At 38.8% G+C, this 12,909-nt stretch overlaps 2 protein-coding genes across 2 annotated transcripts; one reads left to right on the forward strand and one right to left on the reverse strand.

Annotated features, from left to right (window-relative positions):
- Positions 1-506: 506 nt before the first annotated feature.
- Positions 507-10,217, reverse strand: LOC103996316 (single myb histone 4). The gene is made up of 6 exons (XM_009417214.3): positions 9,919-10,217; positions 8,684-8,880; positions 7,867-7,951; positions 4,790-4,873; positions 862-1,144; positions 507-766 (listed from the first exon to the last, which is right to left on the reverse strand). Exons 1-6 carry the CDS (start codon positions 10,066-10,068, stop codon positions 735-737), a joined length of 831 nt encoding a protein of 276 aa, XP_009415489.1. The 5' UTR covers positions 10,069-10,217; the 3' UTR covers positions 507-734.
- Positions 10,218-11,520: 1,303 nt separating this feature from the next.
- LOC135620423 (transcription factor HEC3-like) lies at positions 11,521-12,567 on the forward strand. Its single transcript, XM_065123349.1, has one exon. The coding sequence runs from the start codon at positions 11,521-11,523 to the stop codon at positions 12,565-12,567; it is 1,047 nt and encodes a 348-aa protein (XP_064979421.1).
- The last annotated feature ends 342 nt before the right edge of the window (positions 12,568-12,909 follow it).

Below are 12,909 nucleotides of genomic sequence, written 5' to 3' on the forward strand. Positions count from 1 at the left end.
AAAGGTGTAAGAAGCATTCCTTGCCATACCGTGTCATACATGAACTCTTCTTCGGCTTTGTGGTACATCTTAGTAACATTATAGCTAATGACACCACCATATCAAACATTCCTTACACTAGTCATGGCTTGGGGGAAATATACCATATACTAGAATAAAATAACACGAGGATGGCACTTTCCTTTAGCTTCAAACGAAATATTTTAACCCGCAATACTTCATGGTAATACTATAATAAAAAATGGATATGGGTTTATATGGAAAGATAAGAAAAAATAATTTAAATGATTTAAAAGACTTATAGACATTAAAAGTAACTGTATATTAGTAAATTAATTAAAAATATAACTATTTATAGATTTTATTTAATTATAACTAATTATAAATTTTAATCTCAATAAATAAAAAAAATCATTTGACCGATCCCTAATGGAGATTTTACTGCCCTGTTATTATTGTTGGGGAAGGCAGTCCCCGTCACACTCGAACTAAAGAAATACCAAAAGTTCACTAAACCACATGTGCGATCAGCTGCTCGTTAACACAAACATCATCTCCTGACAGTAATCAGACCAAACGAGTGATCATATATACACAAATTCCCAACTACTCAAGATTGGGTCTCCTAGCCGACGTGGCAGCACAGGGCATAAAATCCAGGCTTTGCAAAATCTGGTCTAACAAGCCAACGAGGAAGATATCCTAAAGATACCATCGGCTCTCTCTCATGCAGCTCAAGCAATAGTGACAATTTCACCCCGTGCACCTGTAACATCAGGTAACCAATTAAGCATTTAAGGAGAAAAAGATGGACCCTTAGATAAATTAAAGCATAAAGGGATCAGTCATATATCCAATTACATCTCTCAAAAATCTCTTTCGCTAGTAGCAACAGCGAATCCGTCTCTTCAGCCATCTTTGAGATCTTCTCTGCCTCCTTCACTGCTTCAGAAGCCAAGAATGATTTGGCTTCTGAGTCGGCTATTTTGTAAGCAGCAGTTATTGCTGCTTCCTTCATTGGATCTATGGAGTTTGCCGGCCCAGAGGTCTGAGGTACCCGAGCACGACTTGCAAGTTCTTTTTGTTTCGGGGTTGGAGTTTTTGTTGCAAAGCAGGATTCTTTGAGCCTGTACCCCTTTTGGACCTACATTTTGTGCTTGCATGACATGAAAAGCCAGCTTAATTGCATCTAAAGAACACAATTTTTATGGGTTCATGCAGCAACAATTTTGTTTTCCCACCTTACAACAACATAATTTCTGAGCAAAATAAAAGCAAATGATGTGCTACAAGAAAAAAAACAGATCTATTCTTGGAGACCACCCGATTGGCTCCTATTCTTGGAGACCATAAGGCCCCACACTCATCTTCTTTAATGTGTCTTTTACTTCATTAGCTCCTATTTTACGAACAAATATATGATTATTAAATTTACCATTATTATTTATCATTAAATCTAAGTCCTATGTGAAATATTCATTAAATAATTTTTTAAAATATTTTTTTTCATCCTTCCTTAATCTTATTGTCATTAACAAGTATTATTTGATCTTCATCTTTAATGCATCTAATATTACCAATATCCTTACACTTACTTTCCCTAACCTTAGCAATTCGACATATATCTTTTTTCATCGTCTTTAATACCTAATTTATTACAAAAATTATCATAAGCTTTTTTATCTTGCCATATTAACCGCTTTTTTAACCTCTTTTAGATCCTTTATATATTTTAATTTTTCTCATATTTATAATTTTGTCAATCTTTGAAACATGATCTTTTAGTAAAAATTGTTTTTTAAACTTCCTCGCACCACCACTAACTCTCTCTTATTGTTACACTTCTATCTTTAGTTTTACTAAGAATCTCCTTTGTTAAACTCCTAATCTTATAAAACATTGTATTCCAAATAATATTAATATTATCCTAATCTAAGTTCCAAATTGTCTCTCTTTCCATCTTATTCTTAAAATTGTCTACATTATCATCCTTAAAATTCCACCATCTAGTCCTAGTAAATTTTTATTCTATCTTTTCTTCTTCCATTTTCTATAGTAAATATCTAATACCATCAACCTATATTGATTCGTCAAACTTTCGCCAAGTATAACTTTACAATTCTTACAAATAACTTTATCAACCTTTATAGTGAGAAAAAAGTCTATCTGACTACAATTATGACCACTCTTATAAATAATCAAATGTTCATCTCTCGTCTTAAAGTGAGTATTTACAATTATAAAATCATATGAAGTTGTCAAATCCAAAATCATACACCATATTCATTTCTCTCCCCATAACCCAATCCCCAATGCACCTCTTTATATTCACCATATGTTTTCCCTACATGGCCATTCACATCTTCTTTAATTATAAGTTTTTCGATTGTAGGAATTCCTTAAATGATATCCAAGCTTTCACAAAATTCTCTTTTGATTTGATCATCCAATCAGACTTGAGGGGCATAAGCACTAATAACATTCAAAACATCTTGTCCTTTCACAAATTTTAGAACTATAATTCTATCTCTAAATCTTTTTACATCTACAACAATGTTCTTAAGATCCTTATTAACAACTATTCCTATACCATTTCCATATTTAACCTTTTTAGTATATCAAATTTTAAATCCAGTACTATCAATCTCTCTAAATTTTTCCTTTCACCCATTTAGTCTCTTATAAGCAAATAATATTTATTCTTTTTCTGTTCATAGTATCTATCAATTCTAATCCCTTTTCTTAAAGTGTTCCTATATTTCAAGATGTAACCTAACCCTCTATTCTTGGACTAGCTTCTTTAATCCTATTGGTCCAAAACAATGAGAGAACCCTTGTTTGCTTGGCACCACATCCAGGCGCCGATGTGATGGGCAGCTTCCAAGCAACCTCGTAGCCCACCGTTTGCAATTCGGGAGACCTAAGTGGTGAAAGTGCCTCGTATCACTTTCGGGTGGCGACCTGCCTCTATATTGAAATCAATTAAGCTCCATTTTCATAAGATCTAACAATTTTACGCTAGTTACTAGTGATCTAACGTAACCCTCCACCTTTTTTATCCAGGCTTGGGGTTGGCATTGGTAGTGTTCAAGTGGATTTTAGACTATATCAGATTATTACAAGGAAAAGCTGCCTAAGAACCAGTGTCTGCCATACCGAACCGTACCGCCCGGTACGGGCGATACGTACCGGTCCGACAGACCAGCGGTACGCGGACCGCCCGGTACCGATCCGCACTATAGCAGTGCTACGGTGCTCGGTACACCTGGTGTACCGCTCGGTACACCGTACCGTACCGGTACCGAGCCCAGATCGAAATACTGGTACGGTACGGTATTGCGAACCTTGCTAAGAACAAAGATCATGGATTTTGCTAAAAATTCAATTTGAATGCTATTGTTGATTTAAGAAAAATGTTAAAATACCATCAATTATCCTCATGAAAAAAATGTGCAACAATTTCTTATCCTAGAACTCCAGTGTCAATTATCATATGACCTTAGGTTCTTTTTTCCATCAAACAAACTATTAAGAATCTATGCAACCCAATTTGAGGCAAATTGTCAAATATTGATCTAATTAGTGTAGCAAAGTTAATTGACAACCATTAGCGTGATTCACCATTAGCGATGATCAAATTATTAGATTACTGATTATCAAACCTAGAAATAGCATTTTATACAAGTACTTATCATGAAGTACCAATAATTAATAACTCAAAGCTAATTGTGCCATTAGTGTGCCTAGTTATGAGGCTAGATGCGTACAATATGGTAGTAAGACACAACGTACAAGTACTTGGTGAAAATAATTAAACAAAAATGTAAAAGTGTATGTAACTATAATTCACTTATGTTTAGCTTTATTATCGGAGTTATTAGTGTTATGTATTGTGACATACAATAACCAAAGATCGCGAAAAGGAAATGAAGGAAAACTATAGAGAAATAGAATACCAGCAAGGGAAAAGGAAAACACTGGACAGAAAGAGTGGCACTAAGAAAGCAGACAAAAACAAAATATAAAAGTAACTACATGTCAAAACCAAATTTGTTTGATAACATATTGGCTTTTAATTTTTCTTCAAAAAAAATTATTTTATTGTTTCAGAAATGTAACATGAGCTGTTGCATCATTATTGATCTCACAGTTAGCTTTAAAGAGAAAACTAAATATCTCAGAGGCATGCCTTTTAAGCATCTGTTTTATGGCTGCTGTTCAGTTATGTGCCCCTTGTTGCCCCACTCATTAGTCAGAAACAGGGGAAGGAATCTAGTTTTATCAGCTGGACTCTGAAATGAACAATTTTATGAGCTGGACCTAGTTTAAGTGCCACACCTAATAAAAGTGGGCTAAGCGTGCAATGTACCCAGATATTGACACCAAGCATCAAGTGCTCGTTGTTGTTTGTCCACCATATATGAATCTGCAACCCCATATTTGGCTACCCTCTTTTGACTAACCACAATTAAATGTCACAAAAATGTTGGACTCTACTCAAAATGCATATAATATGAAAACAAAACAAAGACATGTTTTCTCACTTCAGTTGCCTCAAAAAACAACCATTAGCCCCTTCCTCAATCATAACTCACTGAAATAAATGCAAGGAAGAATCCATATATAAATATTCATTAAATCATATTTGATTTGAAATTTAAAAACATTAAATTCATCACAAGAACCACTTAACTTGCATTGCGAATATAAATGATGATCAAAATAACAGTCAAACTATGATATATAGAATATCAACCAATCAAATGGTGAGATTGCAACAACTGTTTACCTTTTCTATTTTATTTTGTGTAACAAGCCGCCTTAACTTTGAACTAAGCAACCTCCTAAAATTTTGTGGCACCTCATGCCTTTGCTGCATAAAATATCCAATAAGTCAACAGAGTTTTAACAAACATACCAACAGGAAGGAATCAAGGATGGGAATTTACTATTGAAACAATATAACCATAGAAAATTTTCAACAACAAGGTGTTGCACCAAGTGCAGTTCTACAACCAGCACTGATCAGATACCAGTGCAAATACTTACCCTGTATATCACCAAGAAAATAATTACGTGAGTGAAGTGATGAAAATCAAAGTGCCCGTAGGATTGTTGGGTCAAGAATACAAGATATATTTGTGAGTACTGTGCTTTGAACAAAAAAGAACTACCTGTCATATGAAGTCTACAACACATGAAGATGAAATAAAATGAGTAATATAGCAAGGCACCCTAATCATAATATGTAAGCGCAGATACAAACAGACAACATAAGTTCCCTTCCAATCTTTAAACTTTCAAAACTTGAATATATCGGTTTATTTATTCTACAGCATACAGTAAGTTGATCGTAACAAGTATTTTCTTAATAGATTGCAAAGAAAAATATAATAAATGCAAATGCTATTCTAGTATGTTTGTCTTCCAGATCGGATGCATCTTAAGTTGACACATAGTAATTGTGGCAGAACAAACATTTCTAGGTTGTCTATTGCAGGCCCCACATCTGATATTTATATGATTACTGTGAGAGATATAAGATCATCTATAACAAACATTTTAAAGACTTGCAATTATAGGAATAACTACCCGTACATCTCATGCAGTTATATGATAAAGTTTTAAATTCAGTATCGTGGTCAATATGTTTGTCTTGGTCATGCTTATCACAAAAAAGTTGGTCCAAACACATTGATATACTCCATAAGTAGAAGTTAATATATGGTTTCCCATTCTCCCACTAATTATTTACTTAATTTTTTTCCTTTCAAGGAAAACGAAAAGGGTAGATGAAATAGAGCTGAATTACGCTAAGGCACATGGAGAATCCAAATTGGAGATGAACACCTGTAAACATGATAACTAACATTTAAAAACCTAGAAATCAAATTTTGGGAAATTTGATGACCCTTTTTGTATGTTTAAAAAATATGTGGATCATGCAAAAGGCAGATATGCATTAAACCAAGGTCTGCAATACCGAATGATACCCGCCCGTATCAGGCGGTACATACCGGTCCGTCAGTAGATACGGGCGGTACATACCCGTACCGGGCAGTACATATCGATCCGTCAACAATATAGACCGATACACGGACCGCTCGCTACCGAGCGGTACCGTCAATTGAGGCATTATCGTCGTCGATTGAAGCTTTATCGTTGACGGTGAAGCTTTATCGTCGACGGTGACTGAGGGAGAAGAAAGAAGAGGGAGAAGGGGAAGAAAGAAATAGCAAAAAAAAGGGAGAACCTAGAGATTGTCGCTCTCCGCTCGTCTGTCAGCGACTTCTCATCCGCGCACGGGAGAAGAGGCATCGGCGTCGCGGGGCGGAGAGAGGTGAAGATTTTTTTTTTCTTCTCTTCTCAAGCGATGTTGCCTACAAATTTTTTTTTTTAATTTGCGACGTCACCCGAGAAAGGAGGCGATGTCACAATTTTTTTTTTTTAATCTACGACGTCGCCTAAGCAATGTCACCCAAGAAGGGAGGCGATGTTGCCTCGGGCGACGCTGCATTTTTTTTAATCTGCGACGTCGCCCAAGAAGGGAGGCAACGTCGTAATTTTTTTTTTATCTACAACGTTGCCTGAGAAGAGAGGCGACATCGCCCCACATATAGGTAAACTGAGTGGCATGGTATGCAATTTCGAATGGTACCGCCTGATACAGGCGGTACGTACCGGTTCGACGACATACCGGTACGTGGACCGCCCGCTACTGGACGGACCGTGCTACAGTGCTACAGTAAGAGGAAATAGCTCGGTACGCCCTAGTGTACCGCTCGATACGTCGGTACCGTACCGTACCATACCGAGCCAACCTCGAAACACCAATACGGTACGGTATTGCATACCTTGCTGAGTGGTTTACCTATATATACATACATATATAATCTATAATTATATATATATATATATATATATATATATATATATATATATATACCGAGCGGTATACCGAAACAAACCGCTCGGTATACAGTACGAAATTTCAATCCTTGCATTAAACTTTGTTAAAAACGATTTCAATTAAAGATGTGGTCTAAAAGACACGGCTAATGTGATGCCGTTATGAAATTCATTGCATAAATATCATGGCAAACCTAACAAACTCCAAAGCAAAGTTCGTAATTTTGTACCGAACCGGAGTTTCGAGCTTTGCTTGATATGATACGATACAGGCGTACCGAGCGGTACGCCAAGGTATACCTCTCGGTATATATATATATATATATATATATATATATATATATATATAAAAGGAGGCGTATGCTGCCTCGGTGATGTTGCCTCCTTTTTCTTCTCATCTACGACATTCGACAAAGACGTCGAAGGCCACAGACGTCTCCGGCCTTCGCCATGTTCTTGTAGTCTTCTCCTCATTTGCGAAGTTCGGTGAAGACATCAAAGGTCACAGACATCTTCGGCCTTTGGCGAAAAACGCGGTGAAGAAGAAGCCGAGTAATCGCCTCTCCGTTACCTCCTGGATCGGGATCGTCGAGGGAGGGAGGGAGGCGTCGGGTTGGGAAGCGTCGTGGTTCTCCTGATTCTCCCTCTTCTTCGAGTGCCTTCTCCCTCTTCTCCCTTGACGCTTCTTCTTCTCTCGCCGCAACCAAGTTGATACCACCCAGTAGCGAGCAATCCGCGTACCGATCTACTAGCAAACCGGTATGTACCGCCCGATATGGGCAGTATCATTCGAAATTAAAATCCTTGCTCCAGAGATTATCACACAAATATCTGAAATTATGACTGAAATAAGGTGGTGCATAGATCTTCAATACTTCCAAAGAAAAAGGAACAAAACATCATGGATGATACTTTGACTAATATGACAATGATGGATTACAACTACAAAGGACAAACCTCTATGAAACTACAAATAGCACCAATTTCTGATCCATTGGATTCTTTCATCGATGCAAGTGCCTCAATTATCATGGTAGCATACCTGATATACAAAAATTGCATCACAACGTAAGAACAAATACTTCAATGCCACATACAAAGTGCTGAAGATCACTAATGCATGCATAATCACAATTTAAAACGACAATACTTGATGGCTGGAAGTCATCTTAAATACAGAAAAAAGAGGAAACATCAGAACTATATAGAAGCTATAACAGACTGAGTACATCCAGACAATCAAAAAATAAAGAAGCTATAACAATATAGTTTCTCCACCATCAGATATTAGTTGCAAAATCAGTTCACGGCTACAGAATACATTACATCTAAAGAAGGAAAAATAAAAAAGGAAAAGAAGAACACAAACAAACACTCATTGTCTCCATAGTTGGGAATTTTGATACAGTAGCATTCAGGCATACATAAGGTGTCTATATCTCAAATGTAATAAGAATTTCACATTGCAGCACCATCATGACTAGTTGGTATTGTAGCATCTGAAATCCTATCACAACTGTGACTATCTTCCTGTTATAAGTGACATACTAATTCAAAAAGACCAAAAAAATGCATCTTCCAAGTTGACCTATGAATTCATAAAATTAACTCATGATTCATCTTCTAATTTGTAGCAAAGTGCAAACCTCATACTTCCAAAAGATACTGTCTTGTTATAATTAAAGCAATAATTTTGATGTCATCCTTGTTTAGTTCCAGGAAGAGAACACTGGATCAAAATGAAAAAGAAAAAGTCAAATAGAAGATTATCCACCTAGGAGGAGTTTTTGACTCTTGTAAGCTTTTTGTAGGATCTGCAATTACAGGTGCTGCATCTTTATGTGGGGCAGAGACAACAAGGCTCTTAGAGCTAGAAAGTGGAATGGCTGGAAGACTCTTTGCCTTTAGTGTCCTTATCTTTTCCCTGGAACCATGGCCACCAGCACTAATGCTCATATTCCTCCATTTGTCCTGAATGTGTTAAGTTAATTAATTGAATAACAACAACATAATCAACATAAGCAGGAAAACAGGCAGAAAAGCTGTGGCAGAAACTAAGGAAAATGTGGTTATCTAAACGAAACTTAGGAGGTAAACTAAACATTATCGTGAAGAAGAGGAATTCCCCTGGTAATATGCAATGGGTAGTACTAATTAAGGATAAAAATGAAGAAACAAAATCAAACATAGATTAGATATGTCCAAAAGGGACCTAACGCATTGGTAAGGCAAGGTGAGCCAATTTTGATTAAAGCTAATAGTACATGCCTTGGAAGGTGAGGAAGACTTGATGAGAAAAAATGGTGAATCACTTTGTGCCTCTTGAATCGTCTAATAATAATGCTTTAAAGGGAGCTCAATGGCCAGAAAGCATCCATTCATCTGAACTCAATAATTGGGGAAAGCAGCATCTTATTGTCAGTCTTCGAAAGCAATATAACTAGAAATAACTTTCTAGATCTAGAACTATCCAAAGCCAAATTCAGAACTACACATGGATCGATAAAAAAATGTGGAGACCTAAAATCGATCACTTGATCAGAACTTCAAAGCCACATGTATTTCCACCAACCTCACTAGAAGAAATCCTAGTTGCAGCATTTAGAGGCAATATCCATTACAGATGCAAACATATACCCCTGGCATTGGATTGTAGAAAAGAATGCAATAACATGACTGAAAAGTTGGTTTGTGAACCTTTTCGCTCCTGGTAAGCATATGAAAAAGAAAACAACTTGATTCATGTAGTGATGCGAAGAAGAAACAGTTACCAACTTAATCCTCCCTCCCAACTCTTTCGTAGCTATATCTCAACTTCAGCATTACCACTATCAAATTCCACTTCCAAAACGAGAAAAGATGAAAAAAGGAATCGTAAACAACACCGATTCCTCACATGGTCTCTACCAAGAAACCGACAGACGACGAAAGAAAAAAGCTAACTAAAGCGCACAACCCTAAACGACTGAGACGGTGCTGGAACAGAAGGGGGGGGAGAGGGGGGAGGACCTTGAGATCGATGTTCGAGCGGGTGGCGAGACAGCGGCTGAACTCGGGGTCCTTCTGGATGGTCCGCCATTTCCCGGCGCCGTGCTTTTCTACCCCCGCGCGCAGCGCCTCCTCCTCCTCCGCTGTCCACTTCTGCTTCGGAGCTCCCATCGCGTCCCCTCCTCCTCTTGCTTCCTCTTCCTCCTCCTCCTCTTGCTTCCTCTCCTCACAACTCTCTTCCCCCGCTCCTCGCTTCTTCCTCTTTCTGTCTCCGAATCAAACCCCAATTCTTCCTCTTCTCCTCCTCGAAACGAAACAGAGGAAAGAAGCAGCGTTTAGTTATTATGCTATTTTAATACCAATTATAATTACTGAACCTTTTTAAAACGGCGGGACCCACCGTAGCCAGACGAAATATAATTGGACGAAAGGTACGCGTCCTGTTTTTCGACGACAACACTCCACATAGAACAGCGTCTTATCATTGGAGTTCAATGCGGGTCCCACAAAGCTTCGCCATCTTAGCCCGATTGGCAAAGAGTCCGTCTCCTGGCTGGTGCCTTGGAGCGATACAGGTTGTTATCTGAACCCTGTGGAGTCGGCGGGGCTCGTGCAAATGGACGACCGAGATCTGAGGAAAGCAACAACAGACCGGTGGGTCCAATTCCGTAGATTGATGCCAGGTGGAATCCGTTTCATCGGACGGTTTGATAGGAGAATTGCACATTTCTTATCAAAGACGAATCGGAGCGGATCCTTGATATCAACGCAAGTCTATATGTGAGGTCTCATCTTCCTCCCAACACCTGTTTGATGATTTATCCTTCCTCCTCACCGTTGGGGCCGAAGCTCCAGTAATAGTCTGCTCTGTTTTCCTGAAAGCAGCTGCTTTGTTTGTAATTCTTAGCAGTGACCACATAGTTTCTTGTCATGGTTTGATGATATTGCTCTGGAGAAACTTTCAGCTCCATGCAGATGATCCTGTCAAAGAATGGTCTCAAACCTAAATCAACTGAAGATTATAACTCCCCTGTTTTGCTTACAGTCAAACTCCAATGCGGCCCAAAAACCAACATAGAACAAAGAAAACACTCTCTTGTGAACTGCAGCAAAGCCTTTAAACAAGAGAACACCTCTATAGTACTCCTACTTACGACCAGCTCTGTGCTATTCTCTAGAAGATTACTTTATAGCAGCCGGGCATATAACAGACAGAATAAACCTTCATCATGCCTGCCCAAAAATAGAGAGAACACTAGTGTTCCATATACAGCTTCTTCTTCATCTCTGCGCTTCTGCTGCTTCTGGTGAGCATGTGACTGTGGTTTGAATGCCTTGTCTACTAGTTTATAATCAGCAAGCTTTTCTTTGCCATCTATGATGTTAGCAGCAGTGAATGTCTTCGACAGTGTTGAATGATACCATGGAATGATTACATTCAGTCTTTGGCAACAATCTTTTAGCTTCTGAACAACTGGATCTGCAGAAGGTATGGCTCGTATCTACGTCATGTTTCTCTAGTTTGATAGAGATTTCACTTTTTGATTTGACACATAAATGGATTTTTGGAACTAATTTATATACACTTGATGATTCTGATATTTGCATCACGAAGAGCACATCATGGATAACTTGAGTTGGGAGAATCCGGTGGCTATCAGAACTAAGGTTTCTCTATGGAGCAATCACCATGACAATATCATAGACTCCAGTGAAGGCTACAACACCAGCTTCAAGGAGAAGTTGGAGCTCAACGAAGCTCTCCTCAGCTCAAGCTTAGAGCTACAGAGACTTCTGGCAGCACTCCAAACGAGTTCGAGTTTGGATAGAATCAGTGAGAGGGTGGAAATCTCTACTCCTAGTTTGGGTCTGGGTCTGCTGCAGAATCCAGTTGATTCTGTTCTCATGAGACCTGTAGTGGGTACTACTTTGTGGGAAGCTGCTTCTTCTCCACCCATTGGAGCATCTGAAGAGCTACATGTCATCAGCAACACTTTTGATGCCCAGGATGACCTTTCGGCTATCTTTTCCAGCTGCAAAAATGGTAATGGATCCTTGGATAGCCATCAAGCAAGTGTGACTTCACATTGTTCTTCAAGGAAACCAAGTAGCAAGAGAAAATTCGACGAGTTCACGAGAATAGGAGAGAACTACTACATCCGCAGTCTCCTTGAATCGAATTCTTCCAGTAAAGAGGGAGGTTTTCAGATTAGCTTCACGAGGGGACAGAAGCTGGGATTCGTGCAGGAAGGCGACTATGAGATTGACAACGAGGCCATCGCGCAAGTGAAGGAGATGATCTACAGGGCTGCAGCTCTTAGGCCGGTGAGTCTGGTGGCGGAGGAGGCGGTGGAGAAGCCAAAAAGGAAGAATGTGAGGATATCAAGCGACCCGCAGACTGTTGCTGCAAGGCAGAGGAGGGAAAGGATCAGTGAGAAGCTAAGGGTTCTGCAAAGGCTGGTGCCAGGAGGCAGCAAAATGGACACTGCATCAATGCTCGATGAGGCTGCCAACTATGTCAAGTTCCTCAAGTCGCAGGTCATGGCCTTGGAAGCCATAGATAACAGCTGGTATGATCCAGTTAGCAGTACCACAGCAGCACGCACCCTTTCCACTGCATCTGAACCAGGCTTTTCCCATGCAACCTTTCACCTCCACCCAAAACCCTAAACGCATGCATCGAAAAGGTGAGGCAAAATTAAGCCCTTAAAGACCCACAGTTCAAATCATTGTCTTCATCATTAGCTTGGGGTTTAGGGCTCATGAACTCATTCCTTTTTCCCATTTACGTGTGCTTTTCCCAACAAAAATCTTAAAACTAAATAACCTTCTGATCATTCAAGCGGCAGTGTTATATATGTTAGACAGCTTTTTCCAAATTGGCATGACTTCTTTTGATGCTCATAAAGCAGTCTGAATCCAAAACACATCGTCATCATCTCCTTCATCATCATTAGCTTTTAAGTCTTAGCCTAAAGTCTCTTTTCTTTCACTGACCTTTCCCATGCAAAC

This window comes from Musa acuminata, chromosome BXJ2-8 (genome assembly GCF_036884655.1).
Source record: "Musa acuminata AAA Group cultivar baxijiao chromosome BXJ2-8, Cavendish_Baxijiao_AAA, whole genome shotgun sequence".
Lineage (NCBI taxonomy): Eukaryota > Viridiplantae > Streptophyta > Magnoliopsida > Zingiberales > Musaceae > Musa > Musa acuminata.